General features: G+C 44.9%; 1 protein-coding gene across 3 annotated transcripts in view; it reads left to right on the forward strand.

Annotated features, from left to right (window-relative positions):
* The window catches only part of CCDC159 (coiled-coil domain containing 159), an 18491-nt gene extending 344 nt beyond the window's left edge, over window positions 1-18147 (forward strand). The window contains exons 2-13 of one of the 3 annotated variants that reach the window (XR_011850502.1): window positions 47-130; window positions 290-323; window positions 562-716; window positions 867-948; window positions 1043-1238; window positions 1746-1813; window positions 1887-1963; window positions 2037-2137; window positions 2389-2471; window positions 2561-2701; window positions 2862-3045; window positions 17465-18147. Coding sequence is in view for 2 of the 3 variants with exons in the window: in XM_072129042.1 (XP_071985143.1) it covers window positions 65-130; window positions 290-323; window positions 562-716; window positions 867-948; window positions 1043-1238; window positions 1746-1813; window positions 1887-1963; window positions 2037-2137; window positions 2389-2471; window positions 2561-2701; window positions 2862-2989 (1131 nt within the window). In the remaining variant the exon portion in view is untranslated. Of the gene's footprint in view, window positions 1-46; window positions 131-289; window positions 324-561; window positions 717-866; window positions 949-1042; window positions 1239-1745; window positions 1814-1886; window positions 1964-2036; window positions 2138-2388; window positions 2472-2560; window positions 2702-2861; window positions 5096-17464 lie in introns of those variants that run through there. The other 2 variants (XM_072129043.1, XM_072129042.1) reach the window with 2 other exon arrangements.
* Window positions 18148-18724: the final 577 nt, after the last annotated feature.

Consider the following 18724-nt stretch of genomic DNA (forward strand, 5'->3'; position numbering starts at 1 on the left):
GCTGTGAGCGCCCCAAGTTTGTTCAGTGATTTTCTTGTGTTTTTAGTGAATATCTGCGGCTGCCATGAACTGGGACTCAAAGCTGGAGGCCGTCCTCACCGCCGCCGATGACAGTATGGCCAAGATCAAGGTGCGGACCCCCCATTTATAGTACTGCGCCCCCCAAAACCTGGTGAGCGTGTGTATATATATATATATATATATATATATATATATATTTATATTACACACACACACACACAGGAGGAGCGAGGGCTGGTGCATTCATCACTCTCTCTGTTATCTGCAGGAGCGGCTGTACACCCGAGGGGACGTCACCAAAGGTAAGACCTATAAACGACTCTGCACCCTGTGCTCTTCTGCTCGTCCTCCTCTGCGCCCCTCCAGCCTCTCCTCCTCCTCCTCTGCGCCTCTCCTCCTCCTCTGCGCCCCCTGCTTCTCCTCCTCTGCGCCCTGTGCTGCACCCTGTGCTGTTTCCCTCCTTCCCTCACCTTGGGTCTAATGTTGGTATCTGGTGAAGGAAATTTTTGCTGCAGTCAAGAATCTTTGTTTCTTTTGCAGATTTTCACTATGATTCTCCTCCTGTAAGAAGAGCTGCGCTGTATGGTGACCCGCTGCCCATGAAGCCGGCCTCGCCATCCGCCTACACCCACCCTGCACCCGTCTCCTCTGAGGACATGGTGAACCTGAGCAGTCAGCTGCTGTCACAGGCCAAGGTATGACATCGCTATTGTCACTGTTATAAGCTCCGCCCCTGCGCTGCTATACGCCCCGCCCCTGCGCTGCTATACGCCCCGCCCCTGCACTGTTATAAGCTCCGCCCATGACCATTCCACATTTACAGATTCTCGCTCTCCTCCCCTCAGATGATTACCTCATTACATCACGCCATTGGACGTCTCGAGCGAGACCGTGATCTGCAGCTCCAGCGCATACAGAGTCTGGAAGGTAAGAGGTGCCGGTCATGTGATCCTCACGTGGCCGCCGTGCACTAGGAGAGTGCTAGCTCCTGGACCCGGTCATTGTATGTTGTATTATGTAGATGAGGTGCGGCGGCTCGGAGAGTCACGTGGCCTGGACGTCACAGAGTCTGTGCTCGAAAGGAGAATGGAGGGGCTGCGGCATGAAGTGTCCAGTGAGCTGCGCCACTTGGAGGACAGAATGAGGGGCGCCGCATCCCGAGAGCCCGGCCCCTCACTGCGCTCCGCATCCAGCATCTTACAGGAGGTGAACGAAACGTAAGTAAGAGCTCCGCCTCCTCACAGTGTGACCATCCCATAATACACCTCCCGGAAGAGAGGATGATGAATAGAGCTCATAACAGAGAAAATTCCCCCCCCCCCCCACAGTACAGTCTCCTCTCCCCAGGATGAAATGGCTGATAACAGAGAGAAATAGATTGTATCCCCCTGTACAGTCTCCTCTCCCCAGGATGAAGTGGCTGATAACAGAGAGTAATAGATTGTACGAGGGGGGGGGGGGTACAGTCTCCTCTCCCCAGGATGAAATGGCTGATAACAGAGAGTAATAGATTGTATCCCCCCTGTACAGTCTCCTCTCCCCAGGATGAAATGGCTGATAACAGAGAGTAATAGATTGTATCCCCCTGTACAGTCTCCTCTCCCCAGGATGAAGTGGCTGATAACAGAGAGTAATAGATTGTATCCCCCCTGTGCAGTCACCTCTCTCTGGGATTAAATGGCTGATAACAGGGAGCAGTAGCTGAACTGGTTTCTGTCTTGTAGGAAGAGACTGATCTGGAAGGAATATGAAAGTCTCCGTCAGGACACGGACTACATGCACCAGAGATTACGTGAGTGGGGGATGGGTGGGGAGTGGATTATAGTATTTTAGGGGGTGTAACCTACTTTTATTTTTGGCTTTAGGGCGACAGGAGGACGACCTCCTGCGACAGATCTCGGATGGGCAGGAGCTGAAGCGAGCGCAGGAGAAGAGTGTGTCGGTATGTGGGGTGGTTGCCGCTTCTCTGCGCCGCTGATCCTCCGCCGCTCAGGTGTGACGTCTCTTCTCTGCAGGTTCTGGAGCGGGTCCTGAGCAGCCATCAGACGCAGACCCTGGAGCTGGAGCGGGCGAGGGTCGACACACAGGGTGTGCAGCGCGATCTACTGCAGATCAGGTAGTGTGAGGCTCCGCCTCCTTGGAATGTAATTAGGAAGGACTCCACCTCCTTGGAATGTAATTAGGAAGGACTCCACCTCCTTGGAATGTAATTAGGAATTGCTCTGCCTCCTCGGAATGTAATTAGGAATGGCCCCGCCTCCTCGGAATGTAGTTAGGAATGGCCCCGCCTCCAGCAGCCACTTTCCTTTAGAACGTATTTCATTACCTGCTGACCGATCCTGACCCTGTCATGTGCATCGTCCACAGATCAGCGATAGAAGACGTGAAGGAAAATGTCAGGAAACTGGAAGGGAAAGTCTCTGCCCCCAAATCACGAAGAGACCGGCCGGGTCAGTATAATATCACTGCTATCTGTGCGCCACCATTCGCCCACCCATCGCCGCGCTGCTGCTGATGACATAACGTCTATTCTGTGCAGGTGGGAGACGCTCGGGGCAGGAGCTCAGTCGCTCGGGGTCGTCTTCCTCCGTGGATGATCTTCGTTCTCGGATCAGTCTCGCTGACATCAGCTCTGAGGACACGTCTTACAGTCTGGGAGCGGCCGCCGAGGTCTCCAGAGGTTTGTGCCCCTCCCTGTATTTTATAGATCATATAGAATCTGCTTACGTGGAACTACAATCCCCAGCACCTCTTGGTGGTCACAGCATGTACTTCAGGACTGCACTGACACACTGTAACGATTTCTGAAGAGTAGAAATTCCATAATGATTTCTCTGCAGGGTCCAGAGACACAACCAAAGGCTGGAGGAGCCGGAGTGACCGTGACCTCAGCGACCGCGACCTTAGTGACCATGACCTGGACGACCTCTCAGACAGCGCCCCTGAGCTCAACTTCAGTGACCTCTGAGAGGTGGGAGGAACCGCGGGGCAATAAATCTGCCCCAGAGGTGTCGCCAGGAAAAGGTGTGAACTTTATCTTCACATCTGACATTTTTTAACCTTTTCCTCACCGCTGAGGAACGACGCCAAAGACGGTGAAGGATGAGGGCCGGATGCAATCCCGGGTGTACTGTACTCGTGCTGCAAGCGCTCTGTGCTGCTGATATTTGCTGCTAGAGACTGTTAATATGCAGTTATTTTTTATTGTAATTTTTAGATTTTAATATTTTTCTAAAACTTGTAGAATCTCTATTTTTATGTGAGCTTGTGACGATGTCTCCTGATCTGTAGTGTGAAACAGACATAGCAGAGCCGACTCTGCGCCACCCAGGAGAAGGGAAACAAATCTGATGCTTGGACGCTGTGTGGCTCAAATTACACTCCAGTCACAGCCAGAGCAGCATCCACAATCCCCTTGGTTATTAGTAAAGCTGTGGCTCGACTTTCGGTTCCGGCGTGGGATGTGAGGACGCACCTCGGAGACCTCCCGCTCGCTGACCCCATACAACGCACATGGAACCAGCCTGGAGACCAACTCAACTCATCCGCCCAGGTCATCTCAGCAATAGGGCACAGGGCGGCCTCAGGAAACCCCCGGTCAGCAACTCTCCTGAACTGACGAGCAGAGACCAGAAAGATACATGCAACAGGGGGGAAGAGGACACAAACTGAGCCACGAGGAGGGCGAGACAAGGTGCCCAGTAGAGCATACCTCTTAATCTGAAGGGGAGCAGTGGAGGAGGATGGCACGAACCCGGAGACGCCATCTTGAATATCACACAGCAGTGAGGACCACCTGAGTGAAGTTGGTCCTCCCCCCACCTTGTCCAAATCAAACAAAATTAGTGTCAAATGTTTGTGCTGCTGAAATTTTTGTTTTGAATATATTTACAAAATTTTAAAGGTCAACCAGTTTTCCCCACACACACATTAACTGAATCAAACAAAAGTGGTGTCAAACATTTGTGCTGCTATCATTTTTAAGGTATGTTTAGGTGTTTAGTATGAATTGGTAAAAAAAAACAAACCTATGGACACTTACCTGGTTCAATCACCAGGGGGAGCTAGCAAACATTGTAAAAAAAAAAAAGACAAATATACTAAAAATGATAGCAGCACTAACAGTTTTGCTACAAACACAAACGTTTGACACCAATTTTGTTTGATTAAATGTGGTGGGGGAGCTGACTGACCTTTTGTTTTGAATATGTTAACAAAATTTTAAAGATCAGTCACCCCCCCCCCCCCCACACACACACAGACATTTAATCAAACAAAATTGACGTTGAATGTTTGTGCAGCAGAAATGTTCGTTTGTTCCGCTATCGTTTTTAAGATATTTATTAATAATATTGCCCAAATCAAACAAAACTGATGCCACTAAATTGTTTTACATTTGTGCTGCCTAAATTTTTCTTTGTGTTGCTCTTGTTTTTTTTAATATATTAACAAAATTTTAAGTGGCACAAACAAAAATTTGAGCAGCACGAATGTGGAACAATTGATTGGCATCAGTTTTGTTTGATTTGGGTAGTGTGGGGGGCTGACTGACCTCTGATGACCTCTGGAAACTTTTATTAATATCTTAAAAACTATATAGCAGCACAAACATTTGACACCAATTTTGTTTGATATGAACAAGGTGTGTGTGTGTGTGTGGGGGGGGGGGCATCTTCATTCAGGTGTGAGTACCTGGTTGCGCTGCACTGGGAAGACTGCACCTGCAGCACAGCTCTCCCTTCCCTCTCCATCACTACTGCAGCACAGCTCTCCCTTCCCTCTCCATCACTACTGCAGTGGACAGTGGAACGCATCACTGGTGCGCATAGGGTGGAGCGATAGAATGGCGCTAAGACGCTATAATAAATGTTAATAAGTTTATTTGGTAATATAAAATAATAAAACCAATGGGGAGAGATAAAAAACAACGCGTTTCGCGCTCGGACTGAGCGCTTCGTCAGGTTCCTATAGGGGTATTGCGTGTAGGATGTCTTTTATAGCCACAGGCAACCTATGGTCATTTCCGGTTAAGGATAAAGTGATTTGAACATAAAATAAGTGACAATAAAATACCTATTAAAAACTAACAATAAGTACACACAAAATACAAATAATCATCTAGAATATAAATAATTAAGTGAATGAGTCAAAAACATAATTATGAATCGAGAGGCTGCATCCGGTACCGGACAGGAGGAGACAATGTGCATCCCAGGATAGATCGGTGAAGAGAACTACTCGGACTACAAGTACGGTGGGACGTTTGAGTCAAAAGGGATTAAGAGGGAATGTGGGGCTACGGAAGCCGAGGCGGGTCAGAAAGGTGTTCATGCGGCGCTGAGAGGCCGGAGAGGAAAAACAGAGGGACCGATGCCCACAGGTTGACATGTAAGTGGCGCTGTGAGAGGGTATGTGTTACAGGATAGTTTCGTTAACCTCGTTGAGCCCTTTAGGAGACAACGTATTTAATTTGAACATCCAGAATACTTCTCTCCTACAGAGAGTGGGGAAACGGTTGGGTGTTGTATTTGCAATGTGATCAATAGGCATGATCGTAATGGGAAATGGCTTGCCCGGATGGGAGAGGGCACAGTGTTTGGAAACCCCTTGTAGGAGAAAGTTGTTTTTGATGTTCTCCCGATGCTTGTTTAATCGACTTCGTAGAGATTGAACTGTTCTGCCCACGTATTGAAGGTTACATATTTTACATTCTATTAGATAGATGACATATTTACTCTGGCAGGACATATGGGTTTTTATTGAAAATTTCTCTTTAGTATTGGTACATGAGAAAGTAGAGCCTGTTTTGATAGATGTGCAGCATAGACATCTTGGTTTTCCACACTTTTTTACAGAACCTTGGTCCCTTACGATTGTTGTAACTTTATGTTGTCTTATAATACTGGGGGCCAGGATATTCCTAATCGTGGCTGATTTCCTATATGTTAACTTTGGATGCTCCGGGAGGTATTCTTTTAGAAGAGAGTCATTTTTTAGGATGTGCCAGTGCTTCTGTATTATCCCACGTATTTCCTTAAAGTTGTCATTATATTTTGTGACGAAGTTGGTTTCGTATCGGTTTTGTTTCTTTGTGATGTTACTTTTTTCTGTGCATCTATCTTTCGATATGCACTCTGTTTGTTGCAAGGGTTTCACCTTCTGGTATGCATTTTTAAGGAGGTTTTTCGGGTATCCTTTTTCTCTAAAACGTTTTTGAAGGATCTTAGCTTGTTCATCGAAGGAGGTAACATCTGTACAGTTTTTTCTGATTCTCTTATATTGTGAGTATGGTACATTTCTGATCCATTTTTTGTAATGTGCACTCGAGTATTCCAGATAGTTGTTCGAATCTACTTTCTTGAAGTGAGTTTTTGTTTTGAAGGTGTGGTCATCATGGTATACTTCTAGGTCTAGAAAAATGACTTGTTTCTCATTAGTTTCCAGGGTGAAAGAGATGCCCCAGTTATTACTATTAACATAATTGAAAAATTCGTCTATCTTTTCTTTAGGTCCTGTCCACAGAAAAAACAGGTCATCTATGTATCTTTTGTATTTAATAATGTAAGAAGCAAATGGGTTGTTCGTATCTGAAATGAAAGCTTCCTCGAAAGCTCCCATGAAGAGATTAGCATATGTAGGTGCTACTCTGGTGCCCATAGCTGTACCTAGTTCCTGGTGGTATAAATCTTTCCCATATGTGAAATAGTTGTTCTCAAGGACCAGCTTGAGGCAATCTAATAGGAAGGTTTTCTTCTCCTCCGGGAGATGGTGGTCTCTATCTAGGAAGGATTTAACACATTTAATGCCTATACCATGATTAATATTGGAGTATAGTGCATTAACATCCATGGTGATAAAAATAATATTATCATTCCAAGTAGTGTCATATAATTCACCGATGAGCTGATCGGAATCTTTAAGATAGCTTGGAAGCTCGGTAACGTATTTTTGGAGATGTAAATCCAAAAAGTGCGAAATGTTACTTGTAAAAGAACCGATCCCTGAGATGATCGGCCTCCCTGGGGGTTTTTCCTCATTTTTGTGCACTTTAGGCAAAAAATAGAAATATGCTGTGGATGGGAAAGGGATATATAAAAAGGATAATTCATCTTTCGTAATGAGACCTCTCTTTAGGGATATATCTAGAAAGCTCTTTATCTTCCTCTGTATACCCGGAGTAGGGTCTCTGGTCGTGATCTTTTTATAATATTTTGTGTCGCTAAGAATGCGCTGAGCTTCTTGGTGATATGCGGAGAAAGTGAGGATAACTATACTACCTCCCTTGTCCGCTCCGCGTATGACCAAATCTTTGTTCTTTTGGAGTGACTTCAGTGCTTTAATTTCATTTTTCATGAGGTTTTTTCTTGCCCGGTTTCTGGCTTCACACTGTGTATTTTTGTCTCGAGAGCCAACGAGTGTGTTAAAATCTTTCAAGACTAGTTGGTGAAACGTCTTAATATTGTGACTCTGCTCCTTAACCGGATAAAATTTAGATTTATTTTTAATGATACTTGTGGTTTTTCTGTCTGTTTTTTGTGGGTCTTTTTGTGAAATATTTTCTTTTTCTTTTTTTAGAAAAAATCTTTTAAGAGTTAGTTTCCTAATAAATTGATTAAAGTCCAGAAATAATTCAAACTCGTTAGGTTTAGAATTTGGACAGAACGATAAACCTTTTTCTAAGAGAGTTTTTTCAGCGGGTTTCAGTATGTAGTCTGTGAGGTTAAAGATTTTTACTGTGGATTTATTATCGGCAATGGTGGGGGTTAGGTCGTTTTTTCTTTTTTTGCCTCCCCGTTTGCCTCGTTTGAACTTTTTCTTTTTCGCGACTTGGAGGGTTGGAAGAAGGAGTGTATTGGTTTCAATGGGGTGTGGCTGTCTCCTAAAAAATGATGGTGACGATCAATACTTTGTTCTTGGGCTGGTTCAGTGTTTGGAGCTAGTATAGTAGGGATGGGTGTAGATACATTATGTATGCTTACTGGATCATGTAAGTTCGGGGGGTCCAATAGAGTTCTTTGGGTGGATGTGGAAAGGGTGGTAGGTGTGAGTTCTTCATGGGTGGTGATGAAGGACCAGTTTATGTTTTCAGTGGGTGATAGGGTGGAAAGAGGTTTTTTTGGGCTCGTGCTGCGGCCTGACAATATCTTAAGATGGGCCATGGTTTCTTTGATCTTTTGGGGGGTTTGGGGCGTCCCTGTGTTGGAGATGTATTTTCGTACTTCTGCTCTCAAGGTATGTACAGTGGTGGAAAATTCATCAAGTCTGTCTTTAGGTGATCTTGTGTATAATGATGAATGGGGGATGGGTATGGGAATATTTTTCCTGTTTTTTTCCTGAGAATCTGGTGGAATGTCTTTTTTATTGTTTACATGGGGGTCTGGTACAGGTGTGGATGTATTACTCTGAGGTGTATTTTTAACTGTATCAGCGTAAAGTTTGGAAGGTTTACGTTTATCTATGGATAGACGGGTGTTGGAGTTGAAGAATGTAGTGGTGTTTTTATGGGGATCGAACGTGGTGCGCTTGGTACTACCATGTTTGTATGAAGTTTTTGTCTCGTTTTTACTGTGGCTTGGTCTATTTGTCTGCTCAAAATGCCTGGTCGTGGTGTTTGTATTGGGTACGTGTTGTTTCTTATTAGTCTTGTTTTTGAACCAATCACGATAGAGTTTATTGTTACGATCTTGTCTGTCCCGGTTCAGTTTCTGTACTTTTTTGTGTATTAGTTCATGTTCTAATTTCTGCAATCTACAGTTGATGTTGGAGTTTACCTTAATAAATTCAGATGCTTTATGATAAGTTTTTAATTGGCCTAATGTTAGGTCGATCTTTTGTTTGAGGTTGTGACAGATATTTAATCTTTTGTCTCTAATCATTTCGATCATAGATGCTGAAAATTTGTTGAGAAGATTGTCCCATGTTTTAGAATATTCTTTATCCTCTGGAAAAGTAGAGGTAAAGGTGGGTCGGAGGCCTCGTGGGGCAATATTTTCTGAAAGGTATATATCTAAAAATGTGACATCTATATGGTGCTGCAATTCCTCACTTAGATCATTCTCCAATGTTTTACATAATTTATACATGAGTTCTAAATCAGAGGGAACAATATTAGGATCATCATTGGAGGAAAAGTGTTCAAAGTCCTTATGCGTTGATTGAGTGAGTTCATTGATCAGGTCGTAACGGGATACAAGTCTTTTCTTATAGTATTCCATTTTAAATAAGGATAAAGTCAAAGTAGTATGCAGCTCCCTGGCGGTGATCTAGATGGTCACCTGTGGTAGAAATCCACGAGAGAAACGTATCTGAAAAAAGAATGGAGAAGGGGCGCTCCTATAGTGCAGTATCCTTGGTACCGGTTTGGCAAATGGGAGTAGTAGTGAAACTGCTCACCTGGTGGAGTTGTGCTGGCAGGCACAACTCTGTGTAGTCGTATTTAATGGCCAAAAGAAGCCGTTGGCGTCCTCATGCAGCCTCGCTCCCGGTGTCGATCCTTACTCCTCTTGGGGATACACGACTCCGGATAGGTAATGGACAGTGGAACGCATCACTGGTGCGCATAGGGTGGAGCGATAGAATGGCGCTAAGACGCTATAATAAATGTTAATAAGTTTATTTGGTAATATAAAATAATAAAACCAATGGGGAGAGATAAAAAACAACGCGTTTCGCGCTCGGACTGAGCGCTTCGTCAGGTTCCTATAGGGGTATTGCGTGTAGGATGTCTTTTATAGCCACAGGCAACCTATGGTCATTTCCGGTTAAGGATAAAGTGATTTGAACATAAAATAAGTGACAATAAAATACCTATTAAAAACTAACAATAAGTACACACAAAATACAAATAATCATCTAGAATATAAATAATTAAGTGAATGAGTCAAAAACATAATTATGAATCGAGAGGCTGCATCCGGTACCGGACAGGAGGAGACAATGTGCATCCCAGGATAGATCGGTGAAGAGAACTACTCGGACTACAAGTACGGTGGGACGTTTGAGTCAAAAGGGATTAAGAGGGAATGTGGGGCTACGGAAGCCGAGGCGGGTCAGAAAGGTGTTCATGCGGCGCTGAGAGGCCGGAGAGGAAAAACAGAGGGACCGATGCCCACAGGTTGACATGTAAGTGGCGCTGTGAGAGGGTATGTGTTACAGGATAGTTTCGTTAACCTCGTTGAGCCCTTTAGGAGACAACGTATTTAATTTGAACATCCAGAATACTTCTCTCCTACAGAGAGTGGGGAAACGGTTGGGTGTTGTATTTGCAATGTGATCAATAGGCATGATCGTAATGGGAAATGGCTTGCCCGGATGGGAGAGGGCACAGTGTTTGGAAACCCCTTGTAGGAGAAAGTTGTTTTTGATGTTCTCCCGATGCTTGTTTAATCGACTTCGTAGAGATTGAACTGTTCTGCCCACGTATTGAAGGTTACATATTTTACATTCTATTAGATAGATGACATATTTACTCTGGCAGGACATATGGGTTTTTATTGAAAATTTCTCTTTAGTATTGGTACATGAGAAAGTAGAGCCTGTTTTGATAGATGTGCAGCATAGACATCTTGGTTTTCCACACTTTTTTACAGAACCTTGGTCCCTTACGATTGTTGTAACTTTATGTTGTCTTATAATACTGGGGGCCAGGATATTCCTAATCGTGGCTGATTTCCTATATGTTAACTTTGGATGCTCCGGGAGGTATTCTTTTAGAAGAGAGTCATTTTTTAGGATGTGCCAGTGCTTCTGTATTATCCCACGTATTTCCTTAAAGTTGTCATTATATTTTGTGACGAAGTTGGTTTCGTATCGGTTTTGTTTCTTTGTGATGTTACTTTTTTCTGTGCATCTATCTTTCGATATGCACTCTGTTTGTTGCAAGGGTTTCACCTTCTGGTATGCATTTTTAAGGAGGTTTTTCGGGTATCCTTTTTCTCTAAAACGTTTTTGAAGGATCTTAGCTTGTTCATCGAAGGAGGTAACATCTGTACAGTTTTTTCTGATTCTCTTATATTGTGAGTATGGTACATTTCTGATCCATTTTTTGTAATGTGCACTCGAGTATTCCAGATAGTTGTTCGAATCTACTTTCTTGAAGTGAGTTTTTGTTTTGAAGGTGTGGTCATCATGGTATACTTCTAGGTCTAGAAAAATGACTTGTTTCTCATTAGTTTCCAGGGTGAAAGAGATGCCCCAGTTATTACTATTAACATAATTGAAAAATTCGTCTATCTTTTCTTTAGGTCCTGTCCACAGAAAAAACAGGTCATCTATGTATCTTTTGTATTTAATAATGTAAGAAGCAAATGGGTTGTTCGTATCTGAAATGAAAGCTTCCTCGAAAGCTCCCATGAAGAGATTAGCATATGTAGGTGCTACTCTGGTGCCCATAGCTGTACCTAGTTCCTGGTGGTATAAATCTTTCCCATATGTGAAATAGTTGTTCTCAAGGACCAGCTTGAGGCAATCTAATAGGAAGGTTTTCTTCTCCTCCGGGAGATGGTGGTCTCTATCTAGGAAGGATTTAACACATTTAATGCCTATACCATGATTAATATTGGAGTATAGTGCATTAACATCCATGGTGATAAAAATAATATTATCATTCCAAGTAGTGTCATATAATTCACCGATGAGCTGATCGGAATCTTTAAGATAGCTTGGAAGCTCGGTAACGTATTTTTGGAGATGTAAATCCAAAAAGTGCGAAATGTTACTTGTAAAAGAACCGATCCCTGAGATGATCGGCCTCCCTCACTACTGCAGCACAGCTCTCCCTTCCCTCTCCATCACTACTGCAGCACAGCTCTCCCTTCCCTCTCCATCACTACTGCAGCACAGCTCTCCCTTCCCTCTCCATCACTACTGCAGCACAGCTCTCCCTTCCCTCTCCATCACTACTGCAGCACAGCTCTCCCTTCCCTCTCCATCACTACTGCAGCACAGCTTTCGAGCGCCCTTATTTAGCATCCGTATCACTTACCCAAGAGTGAGAACTTTCATCTGACCAACCAAGTAAAGGGGAGCAGCACCTTCCAGACAATTGGGAAGGCAGATCAACAATACTCCCTAAAGTAGTGGTGGCGAACCTATGGCGTGGGTGCCAAAGGTGGCACTCAGAGCCCTCATAATGGGCACTCTGGCTGTATCCCCATGGCAGAATTTGCCAGACAGGGACCCTCCTACATCCCAGGACTTGCCATGCTTAGCATTATATTAATGTGAAGCATCCTGGTCTGCCTGAGGCTGCAGGAAGAGGGTTAGGTGTGGACAGCGTCAGGTTATCATTGGAGCTCCTTCTTTGGGACCTGCATCTTCCTGTTCAGGGGGCTGTCAAGAGAAGCTCCAAAGGCAATCCAAATTTCCTCTCCTTCTGACAAAGATGTGCCCTCTGGCTCATTGAAAGCTATGGTACAACATAGAGCATGAAGATTGCAATAAATTACTGCTTGAATTACTTTGCACTTCACTTTGCAAAAAATATGCAAGTTTTGGATTTGCAGTTTGGGCTCTTGACCTCTTAAAGGTTTGCCATCGCTGCCCTAAAGGAACCTTGAGATCATCCCCCACATCTACTGCCCACAGATGGCGCTCCATGCACTTGGGGGCTCTATCTGCTCTGCAGTGGCCAGAAGACAAAGCTAGGCACCGTTACACCAAGGGATAATACTTCCTCACCAGAGCCTGAGAGGATGTCTTATCAGACGGCCCAGACAACGGGGGCCCCAGAAGCGAGAGCCAGGCTGCTCACCTCCACTACCCGACGTTTAGGCATTGGACGACCAGAAAACCCACTCCGACGTACTACAGCTAAACTACCAAACACTAGCGGCAGAGGTGATGGTGAAACTGGCACCTGATATACAAAGGGCCTGGGAGTCCTCAATGGAAACAGCTCTACAGTCCCTGCATCACGATATAATGAAGCAGACGGGCAAGATAACAGAGGTGGAGCAAAGAGTTTCCCATACGGAAGATTCCCAGGCTGATATAAGGAGAAAATTGGAGGTGGTCTCCCTGGAGGCTAAGAGGTTGTTGGAGAATATAGACAACATTGAAAACTGATCAAGAAGAAACAACCTGCGCATAGTAGGTCTCCCAGAATAACGCAACCGGGAGACCTGCAAATGTACTGTGAGCTTGATCTACCGAAAGCCCTGGGGCACAAGGGAAGATGTCGGGTAGAAAGGGCTCACCGCTTGGGGCCAGATCCAAAAACAAATAACTCCCAGTAATCTAACCGGGACGTTGACACGGCCAGGCCTAGACAAGTAATAATGCATTGTCTGTTTTAGAGTTGAAATCCAGATATTATCCGAGCTTTTTGCCAAAGATCACACCCACTGCTGTTCAGAGGGTCCAAATTGTTGTTGTTTGAGGACCACTCACCGAGAAGAGCTTTCAGTGCTGGTAGAAAAGAGAATCCGGTTTCCGCTGGTATTTCCAGCCGCCCTTCAGGTGTTCTACTAAGACCGCTCCATGGGCATTTATGTTACTCCAAAAAAAAACTGAAGAAGCTCTCCTGCGACACCGAATCCTACATGATCTTCACCAGACGAGAGATGAAAACGTATGTCATCAACACAACCTCGCAGACTCCCAAGACTTTCTGCAGCGTAGAGTCTAGAACTTTATCTCCAGAGCCGGGTACAAGTTTCCCAAGACCCCTTAGAGAGTCCTGAGGAGGGGTACCAGGGGTTGGGTAAGGGAGCATAGCTCCACTCATCTGTTCTTGCACGTGTATGTTATTAACCTTCGTTCCACACCACCCAAGGCACAAACAAAACGCCTCATGACCGGCCTGGGGGAACAACTCCCTAAGGGAGTAAACTGCAGACCCACCCAGGGACATAACATCGCGCGGTATGTATTATCACACGGTAACACTGCCCCCGGCGGATAAAACTCTGTTCCAGGTCACATTATTGACCTGGAACGCACTTCTGAAATAAGTGAAGTCAACTCAGGCAAAGGCTTGGTCAACGAACAACTTCTGGCTTTCACAAGTTTATGTTTTGATATGTTTTATGTTGAAAGACATCTGTCATGCAGTTCTTTTGGAGACTAAAAGGGATACACTGATATGTATGATAGCACATATGTAAAGTGCACGGGGGGCGGGTACAGAAAAATGAGAGGGGACGATCCAACACCTGTCAGATCGATGACACTATGCCATAACGTTAAAGGGGTTTTCCACTTTCAACAAATAATAGATATGGTTTGTGAAAGGAAAAGTTATTCAATTTTCCAATATACTTTCTGTATCAATTCCTCACCGTTTCCAAGATCTCTGCTTGCTGTGTTTCTATAGAAACCTTCCATGTTTACTTACAGTGGATAGAAATGATGTCCATCACCATTAGTATCACACGGCTCTTACTATTCTCTGTGATAATAACAGATTGTGCACATGCGCCTCCACACACCATTTCTATCCACTTGGAGTAAACACAGAAGCTTTCTATAGAAGGACAGCAAGCAGAGATCTTAAACGGTGAGGAATTGATACAGAAAGTACACTGGAAAGTTTTATAACTTTTCCGTACCAAACTATATACATTTTTTGCTGAAAGTGAACAGCCCTTTTAAGTATTTCCCTTACTTAACTTCTAAAACACAATCTACTTGATTTAGAGCCAGAATGAAAATTATCACATTAAGCGTGGAGCCAGACTATTTTAGGCTTCAAAAATTCTGAGTGGGACAGGTGTATGGATTGCTGGTGTGCTAATCATACTACAGAAGGCATTCTCAGGAAAAGTGACACAAAAACAAAACATGACCCATATGAGAACGGCTACAAATTGAGCTCCAAGAGGAAATCTGGTCGATATATAATGTGTATGATCGGAATGAGAGCAACGGACCCTTCTTTATGCAGATTTCGAGTACCCTCTTGGGAAATGAAGAGAAACTCATTGTGTTTGGGGGAAATCTAAACACTGTATTGTCCCCAGAGGATTGCAAAAAGTGGAACGTACCTCCTCCAATATCCTTGCCAGACCGAAGGGGCATTGCCGGGACTCCTGCCCCAGATAGGGATGAGAAATGGGTGGCGAGTTCTACACCCTGATGAGGGAGTTCACACATTATTCCTATCCAGACGATAGCTAATCGCGCATTGACTACCTACTCTTGTTGGACAAGGCATGCCAAAGCCTCAGAAATAGGGGAATTACTAATGTCAGACCATGCACCAGTAACTTTGTCACTAAATGATACGCACCCCAAAGGAAGCAACATTCTCCGACGCTATCCGGACCTTCTGACAAAGGATGATACTTTTATAAGAACATTAGAGGGGTGGCGGATAGAACATGACTTTGAGAATGTGGTACACAGAGGGGACCCAGCGACATTTTGGACATCAGCCAAAACAGTCATGAGAGGACGCCTACTGGCCTATATAGCCACAGATAGAAAAGCAATACATAAAAGCTAGTGATACCCTTCGCTCGGCATACACTTTCTAAATACCTCTACCCCCTGCTGCAAAATTGGCCTAGGACGAGGCGAGATAAAAATACGATCTCTGGTTGGATAGGAGGGAGGAATTATACTGAAAACCGTTCAAAGCGGAGCTACTCCGTTCTGCAGTAAGTCTGGGAAACTGTTAGCTAGATAAGCTCATAAACCAGCAGTATGAAATGGCTCGGGAACAGTGGTCTTCACAGGGGGTGAATGCAGCCTTTAGGGAATATTATGCTACACTCTATACGGACAACACACTAGGGTCAGGGGAAGCTAAAATTTCCTCTCCTCCATCAAACTACCTAAGCTAATGTAAGGCCAGTTAGACACCCTGGATCAAGATATAACGGAGAAGGAAGTGGGTGATCATCGCGTGCAAAAACAGCAAAGCTCCTGGACCCGATGTGTACACCAAGGAGTTCTATAAGGCTTTAAAGAAACAAATAATTCCCGTTCTGGTACCATATTGCAATGGAATCCTCCAACATGGTAAGTTCCCCCTCCACTCCAAGACGGCCTATAGAAAATTAATACTAAGGGAGGGCAAAGATCCTCTAGATCCCGGCTCTTATCGCCCGATCTCCCTGACAGACCAAGATATTAAAATACTTTCTAAAATAATTATTATTTATAGAGCACCATTAATTCTATGGTGCTGTACAATCAGTAAGGGGTTCACATATATTACATTAAGACAAAACAGGTGCAAGTACAAAATACAAAACTACAGTGATCAGGAGACAAGTAGGACGAGGACCCTGCCCAGAAGGGCTCACAATCTATATGGGGGTGGGGATGGAGACATGAGGTGAGGGAGCAGAGCAGTTAATGTGCGTTGTAAAATAACCTGGGTTTACAGGTTACGTTTGAAGGTTTGGAAAGTGGGGGACAGTCTGACACATTTTGGTAGAGAGTTCCAGAGTATGGGGGAAGCACGGGAGAAGTCCTGGATGCGGTTGTGAGAAGAGCAGATGGTAATTGAGTGAAGCTGAAGGTCCTGTGAGGAGCGGAGATCATGTGTGGTGATGAGTTAAGAGCTATATGGAGGGGACATGTTGTGGACGGCTTTGTAGGTCATGGTTAGTATTTTAAATTGAATTCGCTGTGCAATGGGGAACCAGTGGAGAGACTGGCAGAGAGGAGAGATGGATGAGCCGGGCAGCAGAGTTGAGGATAGATTGGAGGGGTGTTAGAGCGTTAGCTGGGAGACCGCAGAGAAGAATATTGCTATTGCAGTAGTCCAAGCGAGAGATGATGAGAGAATGGACTAGAGGAAGAGGGAGATGTGATACATGTTCTTAAGATGGAGGCAGCAGGTTGTAGTAAGGGCCTGGATGTGGGGACCTCACATGGCAGGTAGACTGGCGCTATGCATGTCTGCTTTAGTCGGGGAGTCCCAAGTCGGCTTCATTAGAGGTAGAGGCGTGGTGTCAGACATATGGAAAGTATTTACCATCCTAGACACGGTGAAGAACTGCCCGCAGTCAGGTTAACATCCGGTTCTTGTGGCATTAGATGCAGAGAAAGTTTTTGATAACATAAGATGGCCCTGGCTGTGGACAGTTCTTGAAAAATACAGATTCAGAGGGGGAAATTCTGCCCCTTCTCAGAGGTGTGTGTATAGTGAACCTTGGGCAAGAATACATACATGGGGTTCCTATCCTCCGCATCCGGAATACAGAAGGGTACACGCCTCGTCCGCTCTCGTCCCTACTCTTTAACTTGGCACTGGAACTGTTAGCGAGTTCACTGGAGGACGAGTCACTCTTTGACAGCATAAAGATAGGAGTACAGATGGTGAAACAAGCCTTATTTGCAGATGACATAATTTTGGAAAGTGTTCCACTGTAGGTGTCGACTAGAAGGGTTTATTCTGTCCCAAGGCTTCCGCCTGCATTTTGTCATAATGATTTATTGGGTTTAGGTGTTTCCTCACTCTAATCATCATTTCTCATATAGTTTTTTCCAGATATGTAAATTCACATGGACATTGTAAGACATCAATTACTGCAGGCGTGGAGCATGATATATGTTCTCTGATCTTATATTTATGACCTTCCTTGCCCTCAAAAGAATTAATTTTGACAAGGATTTGACATCCTGAACACAGCCCACAGGGATAAAAACCTGCAGACATGAAGAAATGGCTTTCTACCAGCACATTACCTATTGAGGAGCCCTTTCTGTATCCGCTTGAGACTCTGTCACCTACTATATGAGTTGGGTCAGGGTCCAATGTAAGGATCCCCCTATGGCGATTCATTATCTGATTCATCTCACCTCATTTATCATGTAGAGTCGTAATGAATCTAATTTGAGATTCTGCGTTTTTAGTAGGGGTGCTCTATCCGTGTGAAGTGCGGCATTATAAGCTCTTTTAATCAGGCGTCCTGAGTAGTGTCTTTGGCGGAGACGTCTTTTAAGTGCAATTGCCCCCTCTTTAAATCTTACCAGGGTGGAGCAATTTCTCCGTAGTCTCAAGATCTCTCCCTTGGGGATTCCATTGATGGTGCGTGGCAAGTGCGCACTCTCCGCGTGCAAGAGGCTGTCGGTTGCTGTGTCCTTGCGGTAGATATTTGTTTGAACTGCTCCATCCTCTTCCACCTCAATATTGATGTCCAAGAAGGGAATTGATGTTCTGCAATAAGTAAGGGTAAACAGTGGCGTAACTACCGCCGTAGCAGCCGTAGCGGTTGCTACGGGGCCCGTGAGGTCCATGGGCCCGTGCTCCCGGGCCCAGACTGTGGTGCGTCTTCACTTAAAAGATCCACCAGAAGGGAGTGCGGGTTCGGGTCTCCGCGCTGCTGCATAAATTGTACTGCAGGGAGCAGCAGAGGAGGCACAGGTCCGCGGGGTGGTCCAGACACAGGAGTTCACGCAGACACCGCTCCTCCTCCCCAGGGAACGGGCCCGCGCGATACCCACTGTGTCCCCCAGTGCCCGCACAGCAGCAGCAGTAGCGAGGCCCGGGCTGCTCCCTGCTGTAGCGTCTAATTATAGCGCTGCCGAGCTGACAGGGCCCCGAGGAACAACAGCCACACAGCGTGCAGCACAGGCCGACCAGGCCCCAGAAGATCCTGAAAAGCGATCATCGATCAGTCAGGAGGCTGCAGAGAAGATACATCTTCTGGTAAGTATATATATGTGTGTGTGTATTTATGTGTATGCTGTATGAGTGTATATGCTGTAAATGTGTGTGTATATGATGTATGGTGTGTATATACTGTAT

This window comes from Engystomops pustulosus, chromosome 10 (genome assembly GCF_040894005.1).
Source record: "Engystomops pustulosus chromosome 10, aEngPut4.maternal, whole genome shotgun sequence".
In the NCBI taxonomy this organism is placed as follows: domain Eukaryota; kingdom Metazoa; phylum Chordata; class Amphibia; order Anura; family Leptodactylidae; genus Engystomops; species Engystomops pustulosus.